The sequence below is a fragment of the Nycticebus coucang genome, chromosome 15, assembly GCF_027406575.1.
Source record: "Nycticebus coucang isolate mNycCou1 chromosome 15, mNycCou1.pri, whole genome shotgun sequence".
Lineage (NCBI taxonomy): Eukaryota > Metazoa > Chordata > Mammalia > Primates > Lorisidae > Nycticebus > Nycticebus coucang.
Window position 1 is genome coordinate 51,370,912 of NC_069794.1, and position 25,482 is coordinate 51,396,393.

General features: G+C 35.0%; 1 protein-coding gene across 1 annotated transcript in view; it reads left to right on the plus strand.

The window, feature by feature from the left end:
* Positions 1 to 25,482, plus strand: part of DIAPH3 (diaphanous related formin 3) — a 578,378-nt gene that overhangs the window by 352,521 nt on the left and 200,375 nt on the right. Inside the window, exon 22 of the mRNA XM_053563890.1 lies at positions 12,272 to 12,401. Within this exon, the coding sequence (XP_053419865.1) occupies positions 12,272 to 12,401 (130 nt within the window). The remainder of the gene's footprint in view (positions 1 to 12,271; positions 12,402 to 25,482) is intronic.

Consider the following 25,482-nt stretch of genomic DNA (forward strand, 5'->3'; position numbering starts at 1 on the left):
CTAGGAATAGAATGGAACGTCCTCAAATGGGTAAAGAGCTTCTGCATAAAACCTATAGCTGGCACCATACTAATGAACTGTCCAAGTAAATAGAAGCCGATTAGAAACAAGGCAAGTCTGTCTTTTGTCTCCTTTGTCACTCCTATCTAATTTTGTGTTAAAAGTCCTAGCTAATATTTAAGACAAGAAAGATGAATAAAAGGCATACAGATTGGGAAGGAAAAAATACAACTGTTTGTTCACAGATAAAATGGTGTCCATGTGAAAAATTCCTCCCCTGCCCCAAATAGACAAAAAAACAAACTTTCTGGAGCTAGTAAGTAATTATAGCAAAGTTTCAGGACCTACGGAGGGTCACATAATTAAAAAAGTTAATTGGTTTTCCTTATAAAAACAACACAATTTTATTTTAAAAATATTATTTTTTAGCACCAGACGTAGGTAAAAATGTAACAAAATACATACGAGATCTATATGAGAAAAACTATAAAACTTTGATGAAAGAAAGAAGATCTAAAACAAAAGAAAGATAAACTTTTTCATGGAAAGTATATCTCAATATTATTACTATGTGAATTCTTTCCAACTTAATCTATAGATTCAACACAACCCCAATTAAAATTCCAGCAAGTTATTTTATAGATATTGATGAAATGACTTTTTTTTTTATTATTGTTGGGGATTCTTTGAGGGTATAATAAGCCAGGTTACGCTGATTGCATTTGTTAGGTAAAGTCCCCCTTGCAATCATGTCTTGCCCCCAGAAGGTGTGGCAGGCAAAAGGCCCCGCCGCCCTCCCTCCTTCCCTATCTTTGCTTTTCCTTCCCCTCCATAACCTTAATTGTCCTCATATCAAAATTGAGTACATAGGATTCATGCTTCTCCATTCTTGTGATGCTTTACTAAGAATAATGTCTTCCAATTCCATCCAGGTTAATACGAAGGATGTAAAGTCTTCATTTTTTTTAATAGCTGAATAGTATTCCATGGTATACATATACCACAGCTTGTTAATCCATTCCTGGGTTGGTGGGCATTTAGGCTGTTTCCACATTTTGGCGATTGTAAATTGAGCTGCAATAAACAGTCTAGTACAAGTGTCCTTATGATAAGAGGATTTTTTTCCTTCTGGGTAGATGCCCAGTAATGGGATTGCAGGATCAAATGGGAGTACTAGCTTGAGTGCTTTGAGGTTTCTCCATACTTCCTTCCAGAAAGGTTGTACTAGTTTGCAGTCCCACCAGCAGTGTAAAAGTGTTCCCTTCTCTCCACATCCACGCCAGCATCTGCAGTTTTGAGATTTTGTGATGTGGGCCATTCTCGCTAGGGTTAGATGGTATCTCAGGGTGGTTTTGATTTGCATTTCTCTAATAGATAGAGATGATGAACATTTTTTCATATGTTTGTTGGCCATTCGTCTGTCTTCTTTAGAGAAAGTTCTATTCATGTCTCTTGCCCATTGATATATGGGATTGTTGCCTTTTTTCATGTGGATTAATTTGAGTTCTCTATAGATCCTAGTTATCAACCTTTTGTCTGATTCAAAATATGCAAAAATCCTTTCCCATTGTGTAGGTTGTCTCTTTGCTTTGGTTGTTGTCTCCTTAGCTGTACAGAAGCTTTTCAGTTTAATGAAGTCCCATTTGTTTATTTTTGTTGTTGTTGTTGCAATTGCCATGGCAATCTTCTTCATGAAGTCTTTCCCCAGGCCAATATCTTCCAGTGTTTTTCCAATGCTTTCTTTGAGGATTTTTATTCTTTCATGCCTTAAATTTCAGTCCTTTATCCATCTTGAATCAATTTTTGTGAATGGGGAAAGGTGTGGGTCCAGTTTCAATCTTTTACATGTAGACATCCAGTTCTCCCAACATCATTTATTGAATAGGGAGTTTTTCCCCAAGGTATGTTCTTGTTTGGTTTATCAAAGATTAGGTGGTTGTAAGATGTTAGTTTCATTTCCTGGTTTTCTATTCAATTCCAAGTGTCTATGTCTCTATTTTTGTGCTAGTATCATGCTGTCTTGACCACTATGACTTTGTAGTACAGCCTAAAATCTGATATGCTGATGCCCTCAGCTTTATTTTTATTACTAAGAACGGCCTTAGCTATATGGGGTTTTTTCTGGTTCCATACAAAACGCAGAATCATTTTTTCTAAATCTTGAGAGTATGATGTTGGTATTTTGATAGGAATGGCATTGAATAGGTAGATTGCTTTGGGAAGTATAGACATAACAATGTTGATTCTTCCCATCCATGAGCCTGGTGTGTTCTTCCATTTGTTAATATCCTCTGCTATTTCCTTTCTGAGGAGTTCATAATTTTCTTTATAGAGGTCCTTCACCTCCTTCGTTAGGTATATTCCTAGGTATTTCATTTTCTTTGAAACTATGGTGAAGGGAGTTGTGTCCTTAATTAGCTTCTCATCTTCACTGTTATTGGCGTATATGGAGAGGTAAGTTGGAGGGGTCTGACACAAGTACAAAGCCACAGTAATCAAAGGATTGTGGTATGGGTGGCAGTGGGACAGAATAAGAGCCCAGAAGTAGGCCAACATACGTCAAGTCAACTGATCTTTGACAAAGCCACAAAAGTGATTCAATGGAAAAAGAATAGTCTTTTAGTGAAAAGGTGCCGGAACATGTACGTAAAAATAAGTATTGACACAGACCTCATTTTTCATAGAAAATAACTCAAAATGTATCATAGAACTAAGGGTAGAACTCAAGACTATTCATTTTACAGAAGGTAACATAAGAGAAAGCTTGTGTGGTCTTAGATTTGGGGATGACCTTTTAGACAAGACTAAAAACATCATCTATGAAAGAAACAATTGGTAAGTTGGACTACATTAAATTTAAAAACTTCTGGTTTGATAGAATGAATAATGTTTGATAGTACAACGAAGTGACTATAGTCCACAATAAGTTATGGTATACTTTAAAATACCTAAAGGGTAGAATTGGAATGTTCGTAACGCAAAGAAATGATAAATGCTTGAGGTGTTCGAAACCTCAGTTAACCTGATTTGATTATTACACATTATATGTCTATATCAAAACATCAAATGTGCCCTATAATATACATGTACGTTAAAAATAAGATAAAAAATTAAAAACTTCTCTGACCAAAGGATAAGTGAATGAAGTTACAGACTGGGAGAAATTCTTTGTATAACACATATGAAGAAAGGACTTTTATCAAAAATAATCACAACTTAACAATAAAAAGGTAAACAAGGGGCGGCGTCTGTGGCTCAAGGAGTAGGGTGCCGGTCCCATATGCCGGAGGTGGTGGGTTCAAACCCAGCCCCGGCCAAAAACCACAAAAACAACAACAACAAAAAAAAAGTAAACAAGTTAAAAAATAATCAAAAAACATGAACAGACGTGCACCAATGAAGACTTACAGATGGCTAATAAACATATGAGAAGATTCTGAAGTAATCAAAATATGCTATTCTGGCATATTGACTATTTAAGTTAAAGACACCTGAAAAACAGCAGGTGCGAAAAGATCACTTTGATCCATGCTGTTTCTTAAAAGCACAAGGTGAGATACTCTTGTAAAAGGTGACCTTCCTATACCAAAAAGATGCAACATCCTTATCTTCAATATGAGAAGTTAAAACCACTGAGAAAATTCTGTACAGACTTTTGTTAAAAATAACTCTTGTAAACTTCCCCACCTAATTTAGTTGCCTCTCCGTAACTAACTATTCTTTGTGCCATCCTGTATGTAAGTAATTGACTCTACTTCTTTGGGTCTTCATTTCTTTGATGCCTTCCACGCCACATAAAACTTGTACTACTTTCTCTTCTTATTCTATCTTATGTCAATTTAATTCTTACACCTAGCTGGGACCTTAAGAGGATGGAGATAGAGTTTTTAGGTCCCTGCAATATTCAGCATCATATGTCATTAGGTAATTGCACACTAAGACAATGAAACACTGACCCATACATACTAGAATGACTAAAATCCAAAACATGGACAGCATCAAATGGTGCTGAGGATGTGGTGCAACCCTCATTCATTACTAGTGGGAATGGAAAAGGATATATCCATCATGGAATACTGGCAATTACAAAGCTACCCATAGAACAAACCATTAGGTAATCACATTCCTGACTATTTACTCACATGACGTGAAAACTTAACATTGATGCAAAAACCTACATACACATGTTTATGGCAGTTCTATTTGTAATTGCCAAAACTTGGAGGTGACCAAGATGCCCTTAATAGGTGAATGGACAAACAGTGGTATACCTATATAATAAAATATTATTCAGTATTAAAAATAATCTCTCAAGCCAAGAAAAGACATAGAGAAACCTTAAGTTCACATTGCTAAGTTCAAGAATCCAGACTGGAAAGGCTGTATACTATATGCTTCCAACTATTCAGTGTTCTGTAAAAGACAAAGTTATAGAGACTGAAAAACGGTCAGTGGCTGACTGGGGAGATGAAAGAAGGAAATGATGAATAGGTAGGACACATAATTTTTTAGGGTGATAAAATTATTCTGCCTGACACTTTAGGGATAAATAACAATTTTGTTAAAACATATAAACTATAGAACATACAGATTGAAACTTAATATAAACTATGGACACTAGTTAACCATAATGTATCAATAGTGGTACAAAATGTACTATACTAACATACAATGTTAATAATAGAGGGATTTTTATGTGGAGGGCAAGGTGTATAGGAGCTCTCTTAAGTTTTGCTCATTTATTTTTCCTATAAAGCGAAAACTGCTCTGAAAAATAATCTGCTAATTACTTAAAATCTTAAGAGTTGGCCAGGCATGGTGGCTCACACGTGTAATCCTAGCACACTGGGAGACAGAGGCAGGTGGATTATCTGAGCTCAGGAGTTCAAGAACAGCCTAAGCGAGAGTGAGACCCATCTGTAAAAAAAAAATAATCTGGGCGTTGTGATGGACGCCTTTAGTCCCACCTACTCGGGAGGCTGAAGCAAGAGAATCACTTGAGCCCAAGAGTTTGAGGTTGCTGTGAGCTGTCATGCCACTGTACTCTACTGAGGGTGACACAATGAAAGTCTTTCTCTTAAAAAAAAAAAGTTAAGAAAACTTTAATGTTTCACTGCATTTACATTAATGATCTAGATATGTTCACTTTCTAAGCATTTACTCTAATTGTCATTCCTATGGAAAAATTGTTACTATTAGGTTAATATGTCAGTGCTTTAGTTATGTACATTTAGTTGGATGATATTGGGCTCCAGTGAGTTTTCTGAAACTACACCAAACGAGAATATTTTTATAACTTTTGGAATACATTACAAAATTGTTCTTCTAGAGCAGCAATCTCAACCTGTGGGTCGTGACCCACAGGAACTGTATTAAAGGGCCGCGGCATTAGGAAGGTTGAGAACCACTGTTAGCGGATTTTACTGATTTGCACGTGTCTGTAGCAGCATATGAAAGTGTCAGTCTTGCTGCAACCCTGCCATGATTAGGTGTTCTTGGTGTTCTTTTTTGATGGAGAGGGCTAATATAGTTGGTGAAAAATATCTTATATTTTTGTATATCTTTGATCACCAAAGAGCATAGCTTTTTAAAAAATGTATTTGTATTCTAATTGTTTTTCTTCCTTTGCAAATTATTTACTCTAGTTTTTTTTTTTTTTTTTTACCATTTACCTGTTGTGAATATATTTTACCATTTACCTGTTGCGAATATTTTTTCTCATCTATAAATATTGAAAGGAATTATTATAGTTCTTTTTATAAAAAGCATTGACCTGTGCTAAATCTCTTGTGGAAAAAGTGGGCAGTATAAGGAGAACATTGAACAATAATACGATAGATCATGTAGTAGCAAACCTTTAAGTAAAGTGCAAAATTCTTTTCATATAGGAATTTTTGTGCTCACCAAAATTCAAAAGTAAGATGTTAAAAACAGAGAAGGTCTGTATGTGGCAGAAACCAGCTTATTGTAATTATAAAGGCGTCCATCACAACGCCTATAAAATATTTTCTTGGTCATTTAATGTTTCAACTGTCCTTATCATTTTAAAATGAAAATTAAGTAATTTGTTTTTGTATATGAACGTCATAAGTAATCTTAATTGGTTTTATGTTTAAAACTATTATGAAAGTTTTGTTATAGTATTAATGATTATGACTATGGCATACACATCTTGTTTTATTTATTTCAAGGATTTCATTGTCATTCTCATTGGAGTGATACCAGTCTTTTAAAAATATTTCCTCAGCATAGTGGTTATTTAAAATCATACACATACACACATCAGAAAAGATTATTCATTCTATAAGCATCATGGGTTTCACTAATGAATATGTACCAGCATATTGACTTTTGAGCTTCCTGTCTGAGCAGTTATGATATAGTCTTTGTCAATATGTCTTCACACATATATTTTCATGTGGACAACTTTAACTTATTTTTAGAGAAGCTATTTCATGCATACATAACCCATTTTATTCTGCAAAGGATTTGACATGGGATGTGATGTTATTAAAATACACTTGTGTAAATTGTTTGAAGGTTAAATTTCTCTTCAACCATATTGTATAATATTTTGTCGGCAATAATCTAACAGAAATACATATAGATTTGTTGTTTGATGTGATTCGGGTAGCATTTTGTTTATTTTATAAATAAAGCAATAGAAAGAATGTCAGAATCTTAGAACTAGAAATGACCTTAGGGTAGATAGTGTCTGTTTTCAGAGGCTTTCCAGGCCGGAATTAGCAGTTTATAGGGCTTTGATATTTTAGGTTGCATTAGTGCTCTTTTGTTGTCTTTCCACGAGTTTTTCCCACTATATTCTTAGGAATTTTGTTTCTTTTGGTGACTAATAAACTAGTTCAAAGATTTTTGTAGAGGACCTATATTTTATAGTGGCTAAGAACTTTATTATTTCTATTAGATAGTGCCTATGTCCTGTGTGATCCAGGCTGTATGATCTCTCTATACTCTAAACCAGGGGTCCTCAAACTACAGCCCGCTGGCCACATGAGGCGGTGTGATTGTGTTTGTTCCCGTTTTGTTTTTTTACTTCAAAATAAGATATGTGCAGTGTGCCTAGAAATTTGTTCATAGTTGTTTTTTTTTTTTTTTAAACTATGGTCCGACCCTCCAATGGTCTGAGGGACAGTGAATTGGCCCCCTGTTTAAAAAGTTTGAGAATGCCTGCCTCCCTCTACCTCTCCCTCTCTCTTTCTCTACCCAGTCTGACGTTGGACTCCTGGGCTCAAGGGATCCTCCCACCTCAGCCTTTCTAGTACCTAGTAGCTGGGACTATAGGCACACCACTGAGCCTGACTTTCTATTTTCTTAATAATGGACATAATACTAGGCTCTTCCTTAGGGATTTTTTGTATGTTTAAAGCACTTAACATGTGTTATATTATTTAGCTGGTCTGTGTTTCATGGTAAGCACCAAACAAGGATTGCTACCGTTGCCCTCAGCATTTATATTGTTCACAAGTTGGGGCCTTCTGCAGTGTTCATGGGGCCATAACAAGGGGATCAGAATTTTGTCATGTTTCTGGTGTTTACTAATGTCTGTAACATCTAAAGAGTCATTGATATTTTGATCCATGCTTAAGTTAAGAGAACATAATAATGGAGAGGAGAGTTACTAATTTGACAATATTCCTAAGATACGTAAATTTCATTATTTAAAAAGTAAGGTGTTATCGTTCTTTGGATTCTGAATATCACTTAATATACTTAATTTTCCTTTTAACAATTTTGTTTATATGACCAAAACAATGGAATATTCTTTAAATGTCATCCAAATTTGTTCTGAATACTTTAAAAATATTCCAAAACCTTGTATTGTAGCTATAAGGGAGAATTACTACAGACTGACAACTAGGCCATGATTTATTACAGGATCTGCTTTTAACATTATTTTGTCTGGAATGAACAGAGTGGCTGGAGAAACCCCATTTATCTTTTTGTTTATTTGACATTTATGCCACATTAAATGTACCTTAAAGGAATGATACATAAATAAATAAATTCTATTTAACAGTGATGATTATTCATCAGTAAGATAAATCTCTTGACAATGATAGAAAAAATATTCTGTCAAGCAATATCTGTTAAAATTTAAATAAAGCATATTTTTTAACCTGAACAAATTTTTAAAGCAAATATTTTAGTTTCATTTTCTTTCAAAGATTGAATATTATAAATGTGATTAAGTTCTTCATTTTCAACAAAATTATTTCCCAGGTTGACTTATTCTAGCCAAGTCACTGATTATGGTATAAGTAGAAATCTAATGTACCTTTTTAAGTTAATGTTTATTAGAGAAATGAAAAAAATATTGAGCAAGTAGATAAAGACATTTTCTGCTTTTGTGCTTTGGGGAAGCTTGCCTTTTTTTTTTAATTTGGAAGAGTGAGGAAGCAAATAGAGTAGTTGAATCAGGAAGAATACCTTGGCAGCACTGTAAAATTTTTCCTGAGAATGTTAGAACATGAATCTTAAAGAATTTCTGCCCTAGAGTTCAGGGCTGAATAGTTATTTGTAAATGAAACACCATGCATTTTCAGCATAATACTTTTTATCTGAACCTTTTATCATGTATTAGGCTTAGTTTTAAATTTATTTATCTGTAAGTTTGATTTTTGTTGTTATTGTCTCTCCATTACTAAATACAGACTTTGGATTGATGGAAGAATCGTGCTCCCATTTACTATTCAATGAGTATTCTTTTTAATAGGAGACAGTTACTAGTATGCTGGTAATCAGTTGGTGTTTTCAACAAGACAATCAATCCATGATAACACCTTCCTCTCTAAATTAGTGTTTAGCTTTATAATTGTCTCCAAATAACTTGAAACTGTCTTTGACCTAGTACTTAATATTTATTAAACTGTTATATGCTACAAACTATATTGTGTTCCAGTTCTAATTCTGAATTCTTTTTACTCATGAGTAAAGATCAAAATTGACTTAGTTGTTGTTACATCATGGAGAGATTTCTTGATATTGTTAATTATAGCATTTGTGGGCTGGTTAGCCACATCACAAATACTACTGAAAACCTCTTTCCAGGCGTTCCAAAGGATGGAGTTAGATGGCTCTTGTCTTAATCAACATTTCACCCAGGCCATTGACCTAGCTTCTCATGAAAGAAGCATAGTATGGAAGGGTGTAGACTAGGACTAGTCATACTCAGAGAGTCCGCTGTAGGAAGAGAACTGTCCAACCAGTGATTGTTGTAAAGCAGTGGTTCTCAACCTTCTTAATGCTGCAGCCCTTTCATATAGTTCCTGTGGGTCACAACTGACAGATTGAGAATCGCTGCTGTAAGGAGAGAGGAGAATAAAGAATCTTCACTACTAGTAAACTTTTTAACAAACCAGAAGATAGCTTTTATGTCAACTCTTGGTTGTTATACAAGAAAAAACTGTATTTGTGAAAGTTTGCTGCTTTCTCTCTGGCCCTATTTGTTTAAGCTGATAATATGAATGAGATCATAGAATTGTAAGGAGACTTAAGCATTGGATTAATATTCATAGATTTATATGTAAAAATTGAAACCCATAGAAAGTTTCCAACTGGCCCAAGCACACAAAAATAACTCTGTGAACTGAAAATATAAAGAGATTTCTTCATTTTTATTCTAGTTTTTTTTTTTTTTTTTTTAGTTAGACTTCCCTTGTCTACTAACACTTAGGTCAAATACAATGTATGCTTACTATTTTTACAGTAAAAAATAATTTCAGCATTCCCTTCCTATATTCAATTCCATTTTCTTATTTTATCTGTGTGAAAGCTAAGATCTAGTAACTTGTACAAGGCTATTACTGAATTAAGGACATGTTTTGACATTGCCAGGTCATCCAAACATGTTACTAGCAATTTGTCTAATAATGGAGCCATATTTTTGAAGTGTACTTTTTACAAATATTCAGCCGAATGCTATAGAGTATGTATTCCTTTCAAGCAAGGTACCAAATGATGGACTAAGTGTTCATAATTCAGTCTGTTTGAAGTGCAGGAACCATTCTTTGAGTCTCATGTTGAGTATGTCAATGTATTTGAACCTATTACACATGTAATCAGGTAAAAGTGAGGCTGTCTAGGTGGGTCACTCAAAGGTTCCAGGGTTATGATAGTTTTGCATCAGTAAACAGTGAATGTGATGGCACAGAAATCTCTCATTCTTCTACTATCAGATCTTAGCAATTATTTAGTATTTTTCTGATAGTGGTATAGATTTAGTGATGTGAAATGTTTAAAAAATATTATTTATGGCTATATATTTATATAAGAGCCTATTTTTAAGTGGGAAATTGTTGGAAAGGAAGTACGTTAAATAGGACTTTGTCCAATGAGGTACACCATGGATTTCCAGTTGTAAATTTAATTCTGCTAGAGAACAGTGAATTTTTTTAATCCTTTTTTTTATTTTTAACCCGCCACCTCCGGCATATGGGGCTGGCGCCTTACTCCTTCGAGCCACCCTTTTTTTAATCCTTTATATGTTTCTCTGTTCTGAGTGATTACTTAGTAGTAGGGAATGCTACCAGATTATCTGTCAGTCCTGTGTCCATACCACTCCCTGCTGCCCAATGCTCCCTACGACCAATCACTACATAAAACCTAAGCTAATTCCCACCATTGCTTGAGGTTTAGCTTAACTAGTTCTTCCTCTGATTACATGTTTTTGGCTACTTCAGATTAGGATTGGTCCACCCAGGTCATTTTCTCAAGCCCGTATCCTTCCTTTTCCTTTCATTCTACATGGCTGTTTGGATTCATTTTTTCAACTAATTGGCTTTGGAAGTGAAAAGTTCACATATTGGTGTTCCTAGAACAGTTTATTCCTAAGATCTAACCGCACATTCTCAACAAGGGCAATATTATCCTAAAGGGATACAAATTTAGTTAGTGGGAGTAAAAGAATCTATTGCCCTGGTTTTTAGATGTAAAGCACAAATAAAGTAGCGTATGTAAACATAAATGTAATACCTCCCTGGTTTTAAAATTTCATAGATGCAATTAGGAAAAAAAATACCTAAATAGCTCCTTGACAGACAATAATGAAAAAAATATTGAAAGCACTATTCTATACCTAGGTAAATAAAGCTACATCCTTTCAGGATATTTCTACCTGGATATCACTTAAATGGTTTAAGCTTAGCGTGTTCAAACCTGAAACAATTATCTTCCGTGCCCTCCCCACCCAAATCTGTTTCTCATCCTTTCCTACATGTCTCAATTAACAGCATCACCTGGATTTCCAGGCCCATTTGATCCCATTATCTCCCTTCCTCAGGCCACAGCCCCAGTTTGGGCTGCCTTCTTTTCCTGCCTGGATTATTGCCACAGCTTTTTAAATTACTCTTCATGCTTCTGTTATTACCCTTTCTCTAATCTTGTATCCACAGTGTGCTAGAGGGAGCTTTCTAATGTGTATATCTGGTCATCTCTCATTCAGCTTAAAAATGTCCATTTCTTACAAAATCAAAATCCTATTTCCATTGCATGGCATACCTTTCTTTTTATTTTCTGGCCTTTTCAGATTTTTATCTTTACACTGTCTCTGCTTGCCTTCCTAACATAGACACTTATTTTAGAATGACTCAGTCTCTTTATACCCTTACCCTTCCTCTTCTATAGCCCTTTTCGTATGCTGCTCCAGTATGTGCCTTTTGAGTTTCCTTCCTCTCTTCCCTAACTCCATACAGTTTTTCTGCCTTTTAAGTTTCAGTTTCAATGTCTTGTCATCAGACATGTACTTTGTGATTATTTTCACTATACTATTTTTCACACTGGGGCAAATGAATATTTTCATTTCTATTTATATATTCATTATTTATTAAGTAGCTTCTTGCAGAATGACTGTTTTGTTTTTGTATCTCTAACTGCTACAATTTCTAGTAGCAGTCTATGAATGTGGACCACATGATAGGTGGATGACAACAGCGCAGAGTTGTTTTAAATACTGCTGTTACATAGACTTCTACTTTATCTGTTTTTCTCAGCTTTTCATCAGGTATTTTCCCACAGAAGCTTGCCTACTAGATTGGGTTAATTTTTTTTCCATTTTTACAAGTATTGGTAATTTTGCCCAAACAAGTAAAAAGTACCTATTTAAGTATTTGAACGTTTGTTTTTCAAAAATGGAATTAACTAATTTTACAACTCTTTTATTTCTTATCTACAAAATATAGTATTAACATTATTTAAGTGGGCAGATTATCAGCACTTTTGACTTTGCGTTTTCTCTTCCTCTCGTTCTGTTTAGCTAAAGGACACGAAATCAGCAGATCAGAAAACAACCCTACTTCATTTCCTGGTAGAAGTATGTGAAGAAAAGTACCCTGATATCCTGAATTTTGTGGATGATTTGGGACATTTAGACAAAGCTAGTAAAGGTTAGTTATTTTATTAAGTTCTAAAGGACAGAAAATAATTCATTTTATTTGTATATACTTTCTACTTTGTTACAGTGTTTTCATACTGAATATTTCATTTTAAAAATAAAAATGAAGTTGTAGGGTATTTATTTCATGAGATCTCATGGTCAGAGCTGTGAGTTTGATTTGTTTGGTTAGATAATGGGACCTTATATTAGAAAACAAATTTTTTTGGTAGCTTAAACCTTATGGGTATCTCCTGGCCCCACTGTCTGCTGCTAAACCTCCTCCAGTATACTGGGGAGTGCCATTCACAAGCTCTGATAGACTGTTATGTACCTAAGCCTGGGACCAGCAATTGATCTCCCACTTTTGCCCCATTTCCAAATCTCTGAACACCTTGTAGTTGGTAGTTGGAGCTGTCCTTCTTTGTCCTAGTAGATACCAAACTGCCAGTGTTTTGATTTACCCCTTCTGAAAGCCGAAATTTTCACCTGCTCCAGTAAGCAACTCTTCTTTTTCCAGTGTGCTGCAGAGGGGAAAGAATTTGTTAACTTACCTTACAGTAGGTTTTTTTTTTCCATATTAGGGTGACTATTCCTTCTGGGAAAAAATAATTACTTTTATTATTTTCTACTCCCTTTAAATTGTTCTATAAAATGAGGATTGTAGCATTTGATCAGCAAAGAGGCATGTGATTGGATGAAATGTTCTTGGAAACTCTGTCCTGAGATGTATGATTCTTTGAAGTATATATTTCATGCAACTTTTGGGGGAAAAAAGTTGGAAATAATTGTAAGACCAAAAATAATCTTTTTACTTCATTTTTAACTACTAAATCTTAAAATTCTAATGATAATGAATTACTTATTTGACCCTGTGCTACTTTAAAATATCCTTGGTATAAAAAGAAACTGGCTATATGTATACTTATAGATGTTTTAATGGAATTTAAGAAAGCTAAATAATTGAAAAAAAATTTTTTTTTAAATTTTATTGTTGGGGATTCATTGGGGGTATAAGAAATCAGTTTAGGGCGGCACCTGTGGCTCAGTGAGTAGGGCGCCGGCCCCATATGCCGAGGGTGGCGGGTTCAAACCTAGCCCCGGCCAAACTGCAACAAAAAATAGCCGGGCTTTGTGGCGGCGCCTGTAGTCCCAACTGCTCGGGAGGCTGAGGCAAGAGAACCGCTTAAGCCCAGGAGTTGGAGGTTGCTGTGAGCCGTGTGACGCCACGGCACTCTACCCGAGGGCGGTACAGTGAGACTCTGTCTCTACAAAAAAAAAAAAAAAAAGAAAGAAATCAGTTTATACTCATTGCATTTGTTAGGTAAAGTCCCTCTTACAATCGTGTCTTGCCCCCCAAAGGAAAATGTTTTTAATATTAAACCATGTGGGGTAGATCCAAATGGGATTGAACTGAATGGGATAAAAACATTAAACATGGTGATATTTAAAATAGCTTTTAACAGATTGGTTTATGAACTGAAGGAAATCAACTTTTGTAAAGTGAAAATTCTACAATTTTGAAATACTTGGTAAATATGATGAAAACAAAATTGAAAATGGGTGTTCTTGATAGATGTTAAGTTTGGTAAGTAACGGAGTAATGAATGAAAAATTGGTAAAAATTGCCTTGAAATCCAGAAGGAGCTCCTTTTGGGGGGGAAATATCAATGCGTCATAGATTGTATCAATGTGAGGACTTTAACAAGAATTAGAGCAGGTATTTTTGGTTAATAACAGTTTGCATATCTGATCAGTTCACTGTTTTTCACAGTAGATCTGAAACTGAACAGTAAGTTGAAACATACTCATTTTAGTTTTTTTTATAGTTTTTAGTTATAGTTTTTACTATAACTTCAGTTTTTGAAATGTTTACCTATGTTGACTCATTTGATTATACTTAAAATTCTGTATAAATATTGCACTTTGCCTTTAAAGAATATTTAGCTCTCATAAGGACTTGCAGAGTTGTAACGTGGTGATTTGATTCTTCTGTTTGTACTCTTTGTTTGTGTTTCAGCTGAACATTGTGGGGTCTGGGGGTTTCTGATTTCCATCTGTTACAGTGAAGGCTGGCGGATGTGTATGGGTCAGCAGATACTGCTAATATGCTTCTCAGGGAGCAGCCAACTTCATATTTAAAATAGGAAAGCCATCACTGAGATATTTTTCATAATGTGGTGATTGTGGCACAGAATTTCTTTTTGCAATTATATTGCCCTATTAATGAATGGAGATTTTTAGGAATAAATGTAATGTTTTGGATGAAATAACTCTATGTTTGCTGTGGAGAATTCCAGTGTTTTTATATATCATCATTTAAAAGTTTCCAGATTTGAAATCTCCTTGGTGAGCTATCGTGTGAATTAAAAACTACCCTTGTTTTTGAGACATAACTAGTCCTGGTCGTTAGGTACTCCAAGACCAGCAGAGGGAACTTTCATTGCACCTAATGAGCTTACCTGTATGACAGTTTTCAAAAATCTACTTCATTACATCTGCTTCTTTTCTAAGAGATAATGGCTTACAGCTTTTCTGTTGTCGTTCAGTGAAAATATTTGGGGTCATTATTGTATTTTTATATGTCATTTAGTGTTTGTTCTGTTACGGACTTCTAAGAGTTGAATTCATTTTTCCTTTGTCTAAACAGTTAAAATTGACTCTTAAGGTTTTAAAAATTACTTCTCAATAATCTGTTTCCTTATTAAGTTGGAATGCCATCTTATTAATGAATAGGAAATATGACAAATTGACTTTTTGTTTGGTTGGGAGGTATATTAAAATAAAACTCAGGTAAGTTTACAGTATTATCTTAACACTTTTTAGATTTTTAGTAGTTCTATCATATATTTCCATTCTTGCCCGGTCAACTCTGATTTCTAGAAATTCCGTGTTAGTCTGGTCTGTAGTTTATTTATTTAACAATGTGGAGTGGAGTATGTCAGAAATTGTGACATACTGTCACCTTGCTAATGGTCCCAAATTTCTGTGTCTTAGTGCAACTTAGTCCACCTCACTCACATCTGGCTTCTGGTCCCAAAAGGCTCGTCCTGCTTACTCTGAATATCCTTTACTTCCTCCTCTTCCTCCATGCAGTCTGCATACATACATTGCTTTTGTTAGTAGCCTCATACTGAGTCCTCCTCTTGTTTTCTATGTCTTCTCTTTAATTCCCAGGGACTTAAATACCATCATTATATTAACAACTTACACCTTAATAATCTGACTTTCCTTAATAGCCCAGACTTTCCTTCTAAGATCCATACTTGCATATCCAGCAGATTTTGCCACTTTCATTACATTTCAATAGGTATTTGAATCATAGTATGTCTTAAAATATGATTTTATGGCATAATATGATTCCTACACCCTTAACATCTCCTCCTAAATTTTATTTACTTGAGAAAATCCTCCATTACCTCCTTTTCTCTCAGTGGTCATGCCTCTTTATAGCCTGAAGCATCTCCATTCAGAGCTGCATGGTGGATTCCGCCTAAGCTGAATCTTTGCAAGTGGCAGCTATGGTGCAGACCATTGTCTAGTTTTCTCCTTCATCAAGGAACTCAAAAATAAATGTCACCTTCTCTTGCGTGCTTTTTGGTAGTGCTTACTGAGAACTTCACCCAAGTTCCTGCATATTGCCCCCTTTTTTAAATGATAAACTCATAGGTGTCCGAAAAATATTTACGCCAGCCTTTAAGAATTGCTGCTCATGACCAGGATTATCCCTGGGACTAGTGGGAATAGAATTAGCTTCTAGAAAAAGAGCAATATAATATGCAGGTTATTATCAGAGTGGATTCAATGATTGCCTGTTTTTAATTTTTGTCACTTTTTTCTGTCTCTATACTTTCAGCTTTCATTACCATTCTTTGATATCTTGTATTTGATTATTTTTATTCTTTCCATTTTATAGAATTCTGTCTGCTTTTAAGACTCTGTTTATATGCTTTTTAGCTAGCAATTCCTCGATTTGACCCAAATGTTTGCCTTTTCAAATACGTCTCCTATTTTCCAGATTGTACGCATTTCTAGCATTTTATGATAAATGCCTTTCTAAATACCAAATGTTTATCTTTTATTCACCTACTATGAGGGCTTAGAACACTTAATTTCTAGGTGTCTGCCATCTGGAAATTGCAGTGTTTGAAAATTTTAAATTCATCTGCTCTAACCAGCCGAAATGTTAACCTCCTTGTTGCTATAGCCTTCCAAAAATGCTAATTAAAATTTAGTGGTTTGATATATCTTTTGAATATTCAGTTTTAGTTATTGATACAATTGCACTTTATATCCCCTGCAGCAGAGTCAACAATGTAGCTAACATTGTGTCATTTTGAACCACTATGTCATAAAGGTTGTAAATTGGAGCCTCCTAACTTTTGTGAGATAAATTAATTCAGTCAGTCCTTCAAATCAATGATAGAATTAGAGTTTTATGAGAACACACTTCAGTTTACACATTTCTGCCTATATGATAAAGTAAACTGATATGATACAATGCTGGTTGTTGAAGTATTTGTGATAATTTAGTTATGGAAGACAACCATATGGGATATTGCTTTTCTTAAATTGTCAGTGAGGAGCACAAAAATGTATTCTAACTATTATGGACTAAACTGTGTCTCTCATAAATTCATATGTTGAAGCCCTCGCTCCCAGTGTGTCAGATTCTGAATGTGTTTGGCATTAGGGCCTTTAAAAAGATGAGTAGGTAAAATGAAGCCTTTAGAGTAGGCCCTAAACCAGTCTGACGTGTCCCTTTAGGAGAAGAGGAAGTTTAAACTCACCGCCCCACAGGTGTATACAGACCATGTAGGGGACACAGAGAAAAGGTACCCAACTGCAGGCCAATGACAGGCCTCAGAGGACAGCAAACCTGCTGACACTTTCATATTGCCATGCAGACTGTGAGAAAAAAAGAATTCTATTATTTAAGCCGCATAGTCTGTGGTATTTTGCCCTAGTTAAGACATTTTTCTTTTTTTGCTTGTAGTTCTTTGGCTGTAGACTAAAATAGGCTATACTGAATGATTTTTTTACTTCATCAGATCAGTTGAGGTGGCAGTTGTAGACTGCTGTGCTGGATGTTAACAGTAATCAATTTAGGACTACCAAAGTTTCTTCTACAAACCATGAATTACTGAATGATTTTAAATAATTGCAAGTATGCCTCAATTCCTCTTTTGAATAGGTGTGAAATATAAATTAGTACATGTAAGGATATATTAATGCATCTAAATAAATATGTTCATGAAAATTCACATTTAATTTCAGAGTTCTATGGCATTTCCTAGATTTTGTTTTAGAACATGTTTATTTATACTGTAGTGTTCTATGTTTTTGTTTCCCTTTTTCTTTCACTCATTATATCCATGTGTATATATCTTTTCCATTTATCCCCTTTTTGCTACCATAATAGTTGTAATTTTAATATAAACAGGCAACTGATAAAAGCTAGTAACACTCTGAATTTTCTGTTGACACTTCTCTAAAAGGGAGGCATAAGGTAGATGGTTTTACTTTTTTTTTTTTTTTTCATTATCCTCTGGAAAAATTGAAAACATTTGGTATCTCTGCACTGTGTGGCACAGGTTATAAGCTAGGTCGTGGACTAAAAGCTATGTCCAGAAAGCTAGCCTCAACGTCTCAATATCGAGGCTGACTACTTATAGCCACCTGATGAGTATACTTAGGGATTCTAAAATAGTTATAATATTAATCCAAGTCAAATATAATAAAAGATAAATTTATTTTGAGAATGTAATTTATATGTATATGAACATACTAATCAACCTATGACAGTCATCCTTGTCCCCACTCCCTTAACCAGGTGGCGATAACAGGTAGATAGATAGATAAAATAGTTATAATATTAATCCAAGCCAAATATCATAAAAGGTAAACTTATTTTTAAAATGTGATGTATATGTAGGCTTGTACATACTTACTAAAATGATAGAACATGTAAAATTTTAGATTCAACAAATTAACACTTTTAACATTAAAAAGGCATAATGAAACTTAATAGGTAATCATAGTATTTATGAAAAATATTTATAGTGCATGAATGCATGGCGTCCTGGTTAAGGGGGCACATATTTAAGTCCTGCTAAGTTATTTCCAGGGATTATCTGTATGGAATTGGCATCAAAACTTTAAGTTGGAGACTTGGATATGAGACTGTGAAGGTAATCATTTTATAGTGCAAATATAAACTATTTTGGAAAGCAGCAGAGTGGACTAGAAAGAGCAAGGCCAAAATCACTGGAAGGATTAAAGATTCTATAGATTGACATTGAAAAACACTGGGCATGGAAGAACCACTTGCAGCTAAAGATTGCTTTTTGAGATACTGAGCTAGGGATGTTTCCTGAATCTGCCACTGCTTGGGCTGATCGATGATGATGAAGAAGAAAACCACATCGGGAAGACCTCTGTATCTTTCTGGAGGTAACAGACTGAAAGTGGCATCAATAACAGCATTAATCTTTTCAAGAAACTAACAGTTCATAGTGTTTGCAGATTTTTGGCCAGCTACTGATTTGAAGTAGCAACTCAGGCAGTTCTGTCAGTGTCGTCTGTGAACTACAGTGAACATCAAGTAACAATATCAAGACAGTATCACCAGTGACGAGCAAGGTCTCAGAGCTCTCGGAAGCTGCTGGCTGGGAAGCAGTAGTTACTGCACCTCAGTTTTGCAGGAAATTACAAACAAGGTCAATGAAAGAAAATTTCAGAATAGTTCATTCTGAAGACTAGCATAACAACACATTCATATAGTACAGAAGGAAACCTAACTAGTGGGTGGGTTAAACACATTTATGGCAATTTCGTAAATCTCACTGGTGGCAAGGTTGACGTGTAACCAACAGGAGGAAGAAGCGCAGAGATAGTCAAATGTTGCAGGTGGAATTGCCAGCTATCAGGAACCAGACTGTATTTATGCAGTTTGGACAATCTTGAATGAGTAATTTTATTAGTTTCCTAGGACTGCCATAACCAATCACCACAACCTGGGTGCCTTTAAAGACCAGAAGTTTATTCTCTCTTATTTCAGGAGACCAGACTTCCCAAATCATGGTGTTGGTAGTTTTAGTTTCTTCAGAGGGCTCTGAGGGAGAAACCATCCCATGCTTCTCTCTAGCTTCCAGTGGCTGCCAGCGATGCTGAAGTGTCCCTTAGCTTAGGGCTGAATCACTGCAGTCTCTGCCTTCGTCTTCTCTTCACTTTCTTCTCTGTGTCTTTCATGTGTCCCCATCTCTGCTACAGGCATCAGTCATGGGATGATTTCAGACACAGGAAGATTTCCTCTGAAGATCTTTAACTAAAGCTGTCTGCAAAGACCCCATTTCCTAAGAAGTCACATTACAGCCATCCTTGTCACCATTCCCATAACCACATGGAGATAGCAGCACTATCCTAGAATACTATGAAACAGTTATGGGAAATTGCACTAATAAGTATACTTGGAAAGCATTTATCATTAAATTGTGAAATTGTTTAGTTTTTAAAGGTTATTATTACTGAAGAGCTTGTGAAAGACTCTTCTGTTATCATGTAAAAATGCTAATCTAGTTAAAATTGAAATTCATTTCTGCCTCTAAATTTAAGAAAATTTTTATTGACAGGCAATAATAACAACCCTAATAAATGATTGTAGTTGGCAAAATAAATGTGGTCATAGTTAGGTTAGAAAGACATTCTATAATGGGAAAAACTGTTGTTAGACCATAGACTCTAAAGCTACATAACAAAGATTTAAACCCTAGCTTGTTAGAGGTATAATCTTACACAAGCTCCTTAAAATTTCTTGGCTTCAAGACCAGGTGTGGTGGCTTACACCCATAATTCTAGTGTTCTGGGAGGCTGTGGCAGGTAGATTCCTTGAGCTTAGGAGTTTGAGACCAACCTGAATAAGAACAAGACTCCATCTCTACTAAAAATAGAAAAATCAGCTGGGTGTTGTGGTGGGCACCTGTAGTCCCAGCTGCTCATGAGACTGAGACAGGAGGATCATCTGAGCCCCGAAGTTTGAGCTTGCTATGAACTACGATGACGCCCTGGCACTCAACCCCAGAGCTATAGAGTGAAACTGAGTCGTAAAAAATATGTACATATTTTTGGGCTTCCGTTTCCTTACCTGTAGGGGTATAATAGTAGTATTTAACTCAGAGGTTTGTTGTAAGGATTAAATAGGTTAAAACACAGAAGCATTTAGAAAGCTTGAACAGCATGTATGGAAGACTGTGTAAATAGTCTCTACATTTGTTATAGTTTCTGTTATTTTTCAGTGATTATTTTTTGTTGACACACATCTGCCTGTTATAAGTGGTTCAGGTAAGCATGAGTATGTGAATAATATGTTATTATATAATTTTAATGTATATTGTCAGAAATTATTTGAACAGATTCTAACCATGTGTTAACCTAAAACTTAGGTAAGCTTTGGAATATGTAGCCATGAATTTTGTAGGTTTGTTATTGAAAAAGGTGTGTACTTTTCTAAAAATTAAAGAATAATATATATTCAAAAAATTACACAGATCATAAGTATACAGCTCAATGTGTTTTTACCAGTTGGACATTCTAGCATAGGGAATGGAATTTGAAAAGCAGATTCTATTTTTTGTCCTCTGCTTCAGCCTGACACATTCTATTTTTATTGCATATTTTTAACTTTGACAAAAGGTTACTTTTGAAAAAGAAATTCTAAAAAAAAAAAAAAAGAAAAAGAAATTCTAATACTAAGAAGCCTTTAAAAACAACTGGTCTCCAGCAACTGTTCAACAATTCTGAGTTTATTTTTCTGGAGGTGTTTGCATGTTATTTTGAGAAGAAAATTTATTAGCCTAAAATTATTAAGGAATACCATATTGAAGTATGTACTAACTTATGATAAGTAATGTAAGTGATAGAAACACTAAATGTTTATTCAAACTCATAAGAAACCCTAGGGAAAGTATGATCTTGGGTAGTCTTTCCCCATATCCTGAGTATAGATTTAAAATTGATTAGTAGTGAGACTCTTGGCATATAAGTATGTTTATCACTGTGTTGTCTCAGCAGCTGTCTTTCAAACTACATATTTTATGGAAAAAAAGAACTCATGCTCATTGATCGTTTTTGGTGTTTTGACCCTATAAAGAAAGGATCCTTTCAATAAAGTGTTTCACTCTCATTGGTTGAAAGGCACTGTGCTAGGCACTTGTATTAGTAAGGATTGGGCTCAACTGTGATCGACAGGAAGAAAATAAAAACAAAAATCTGGCTTAAATAAGATTCATCCATGCATTGTTTCATCATTCATTTATTGAATACCTCTTTTATCTCAGACACAGAGCCAGAAACACAAAAGTCACTGCCGTCTTGAAGTTTACTTTTCAGGTAGTGGATATAGAACCTAAAACAAAGAGAGAAATCAGTGTAAGCTATGTCAGATCACTAGCTGTGTAATGTGAGGGTGGATTTTTTGCAGTTGTAGACTGAGTAGTCAGAGGAAGCACGTGACCTAAAGGGGGTGTGAGAAACCAAGCATGTTGGTGTTTGACAGAAACCCATTCTAGGCAGAGGTAAGAGCAAGTGTAGAGGCTGCAAGATACAGAAATGAAATTGGAGGGAGAACATAATAGGAGATAAGGTTGGAAAAGTAACAGATCTAGTAAGGTGTTATTGGCCATTGTAATGAAATGACTTTGCACTGAAATGGGGAGTCATTGGAAGGAGGGTTTGGAGCAGAAGATGGTCATCTGACTTATATTTTCAAAGGATTGCTTTGGCCGATGTGTTGAGGAAAAAAAGTTGTAGAGGAACAATGGCAAAATCAGTGAAACCACTCAAATGTCATTAAAATAATCCAAAGAAGTGATGATGTTGGTTTAGATCAGAAAGAATAGCGAGGGTGGTTAGAACCAATGAGATGTGCTTTATGATTAGACATGTAGGGTATGAGAGAGAGAGAAATGTTGTAAAACCAATCATTTACTAACATGTAGGAACAAATTCAATGAAGAAGATGAGTTCTAATTGGAAAATGTGTGTTTAAAATATCCACTAAACATCAAAGAAAGATGTTCAGTAGGTTCTTGGAGTTGAGGGGAATGATTTAGACATGAGAACAAACTTAAGTCTGAATATATGCAGTCCCGCACTTGTGAGACTGATCTGGTCTCCAGTAGCCACACATGAAAACTAGTCCCATTTAAAAGTCAGTCAGTCCTCCCAAATACATGTGCACAGGGAACATTTTGAATATTGTTACAGATATCTCTGTTATCTCTTGTTTAATATTTACTATGATCTTGACCATCTTATGTGTTTAAAGGAATTCTCAGATCCTCACAGGCAAACATGATTTTAGGTGGGCTTCTCCCATTAATTAATACAGTTTTCTCTTTTAAAAGGATGCTTTGTTTAATTCCCTTTTCATAGTTGGAGAGGACAGTGCTGCCTCTTTTCCCCAGAGTGGGTGAAGTGGTACAGCAGAAGGGACTGGAGACCTTTAATTAATTGTACTTGTCATTCCCTCTTTCCAGGTTCTACAGCAAACGTAGGCATTTCTCTTGCAGTGTGATATAGAGACAGGAGGAGAAAACCTCCTTGCATATCGTAAATTAATTAAGCAATGCAAATTATGGTGTATTATAACATGGGGTCCCATCAAGAACCAGAACAATGAGAAGAAAGCAAATCTGAGTTGAGGAAGGAAGCTATGTGATAAGGATGGCTAGCCATTCATTCTTTTAATTTACTTTTTACCTGTTATGAACCAAGTTATTGCAATTTATTTTGAGTTTATGATTTTTTTTTCAATGTTGTTTCATTGTAGTGGTGGGTTTTATAATGATGTTCAAGAATTTAGCTTTTGTTGTGGACCTTAATATCCAGGATTTTTTTTAAATACTACATATGTTTGTTTTTGTCCATCTTGTCTATCTAATTTTATTATTTTAAATTGCACGTATAAAATATTGCTACAACTTTATAAAATGTCTTTATTATTACAATTGTCTATGAAAAATTATTTTGTTAGGAGCCTGAAAATAGTTTCTCACACCAAACTGTTGTTGCTGTGAGCATAGGAAGGTTAATTTAGTTTGAATGTTTAAATTGTCTGTGGTATTAAGTTGTTGTTTAAGCTTTCTTTAAGGAAATTGATATCCCTGGATTGTACCATAATATGTATGTAAGAATGAATGTGGCATTACTTAGTAAGCTTGTTATGAAATAATGACCAACATTTCCTGGAGACATTCACAAAAGATTATTTTTTAATTACAAAGATTAATTAAATATATAAAACCTCTTCTCTTCTTTCTTGTTTGGAATTTTCATACCCTAAATCACAGAAGCCATAAGGTTACAGAATGCCTATATTTGTTGTTTTAACTTAAATATTTATAGTTGTGATTTTTAACTTGTATTCTGAAGCTCTTTAACACCTCTGGTGTATAATTATCACAATAACAAGACACTTGGAGAAAAATCCATGTCTTAGATTTTAATGTCCTAGATATTTAATCTGTTGTACTTTCCCATTTCATTTTTAATGCTCTTATCTCAAGAAGTTAAAGTTAAATCTAAAATCCATTCCTTCAACAAACATTTAAGTATCTGCAATATGTTATGTAACTGGCGATACAAAGATGAATGGTATCTTTCCTTAGGGATACCAGCCATTTGGAAGAAGAAGGACACATAAAAAGATAAACGTAATAGAGTGTAGTAATTGCAAAGATAGAGATAATTGCCAGTTTTGGTGGGTAGAAAGGGCACCTCACTAGGGGACTTGCTGGACTTTTTGACTGGTTATAAAGTATGAGTAGGTGTGACCTAGAGGTGGAATAGGCAAGGCAGATAGACATGTTATTTCCAGGGTGCAGTGCAGAATAAATGAGACGGGATGTGAGCAGGGAAACTGTAAGGAGTCTGCTGTTTTGAGAGTAATGTTTGGCAGGCTATGAATTGGAGTCCTGCAGGTTGTACATAGAGCCTTATTTAAAAGATCATATGTTATATAACTAGTTTACTGACATGTATTAAACAGGGAAGGGACATCTTTAAATTACTGATTGCCTGAAAGCCCACATGTATGATGTGGAGAAGCCAGTGGAGAAAAATCATAGGATTCCAGTGATCAAAATGAGACAAGCTTCGTGATTACTTGAATATTGTGAAGTGAGGAAGAAATTAAGTACTGTTTGTCAGGCAAAATGACTGAGGGGGTCCTGATTGGATCTGAGGATTGCAGGAGAAAGAAGGGTCAAGAGCAGCAGGAAACAGACTTTGTGGTCCCTCTACCCACTGAGGTGTGGAGATTACAGATGAGGAGCAGATTTGAGACAGACACATACATGATGTCTGAAGAGAAGGAGAGAAATCCCATCTGGGTGAATATTAACTGAGTAAAATGCTGAAGTCAAATTGCTTCAAAATAGTCTAGCCAACTGTGTGTGATGATGGTCTTTTTCATTACTTTTCTTCTAAGTAATGAAAAGGAATAAAAAATATGATTAATTTCTTAGTTAAGAAATGTGACAAATCTAAAAGATAAAATTTACACACGGGTCACGTACAGAGACACCAGTAAATTAACACTTCTTTGAGAGTGCAATTTAAAATTCCCTTATATAGTTGGAATTTCTAGTACAAAAAATATTGTTACTGACCTCAAAGAACTTGACACATGTGAAATGTGTGGCTAAAATTATGTTTGAAGATACATAAAGGAACTGTCTATAGAAATAGAATAATTGCTAAAAGAGAAAAACACCAAGGGAATTGTTAAAATGATCTTTAGTTTTACCCATCAGATGGCTCAGAACATTAGCTTGTATTTTGTTAGTCTAGAATTTGCACACTTTTCTCTCTTTCAAGTGTGCTTTGGTCCTTATTTAAAAACCAACAGTGAGAGGTTGGTCAATTACATTTAAATCCACTTAACTATAATGTACAAGTAATGTAATCAGAGCCTGCTGATGAAGCGTAGGAGATGGCTTAGTGGGATTTCCGTCTGTAGAGTAGCCACATGAACTATTTTTTAAGATAGCTTGCTTACTCTGTATGATGTTTTATCTTAAATGTTTGAATGTGCC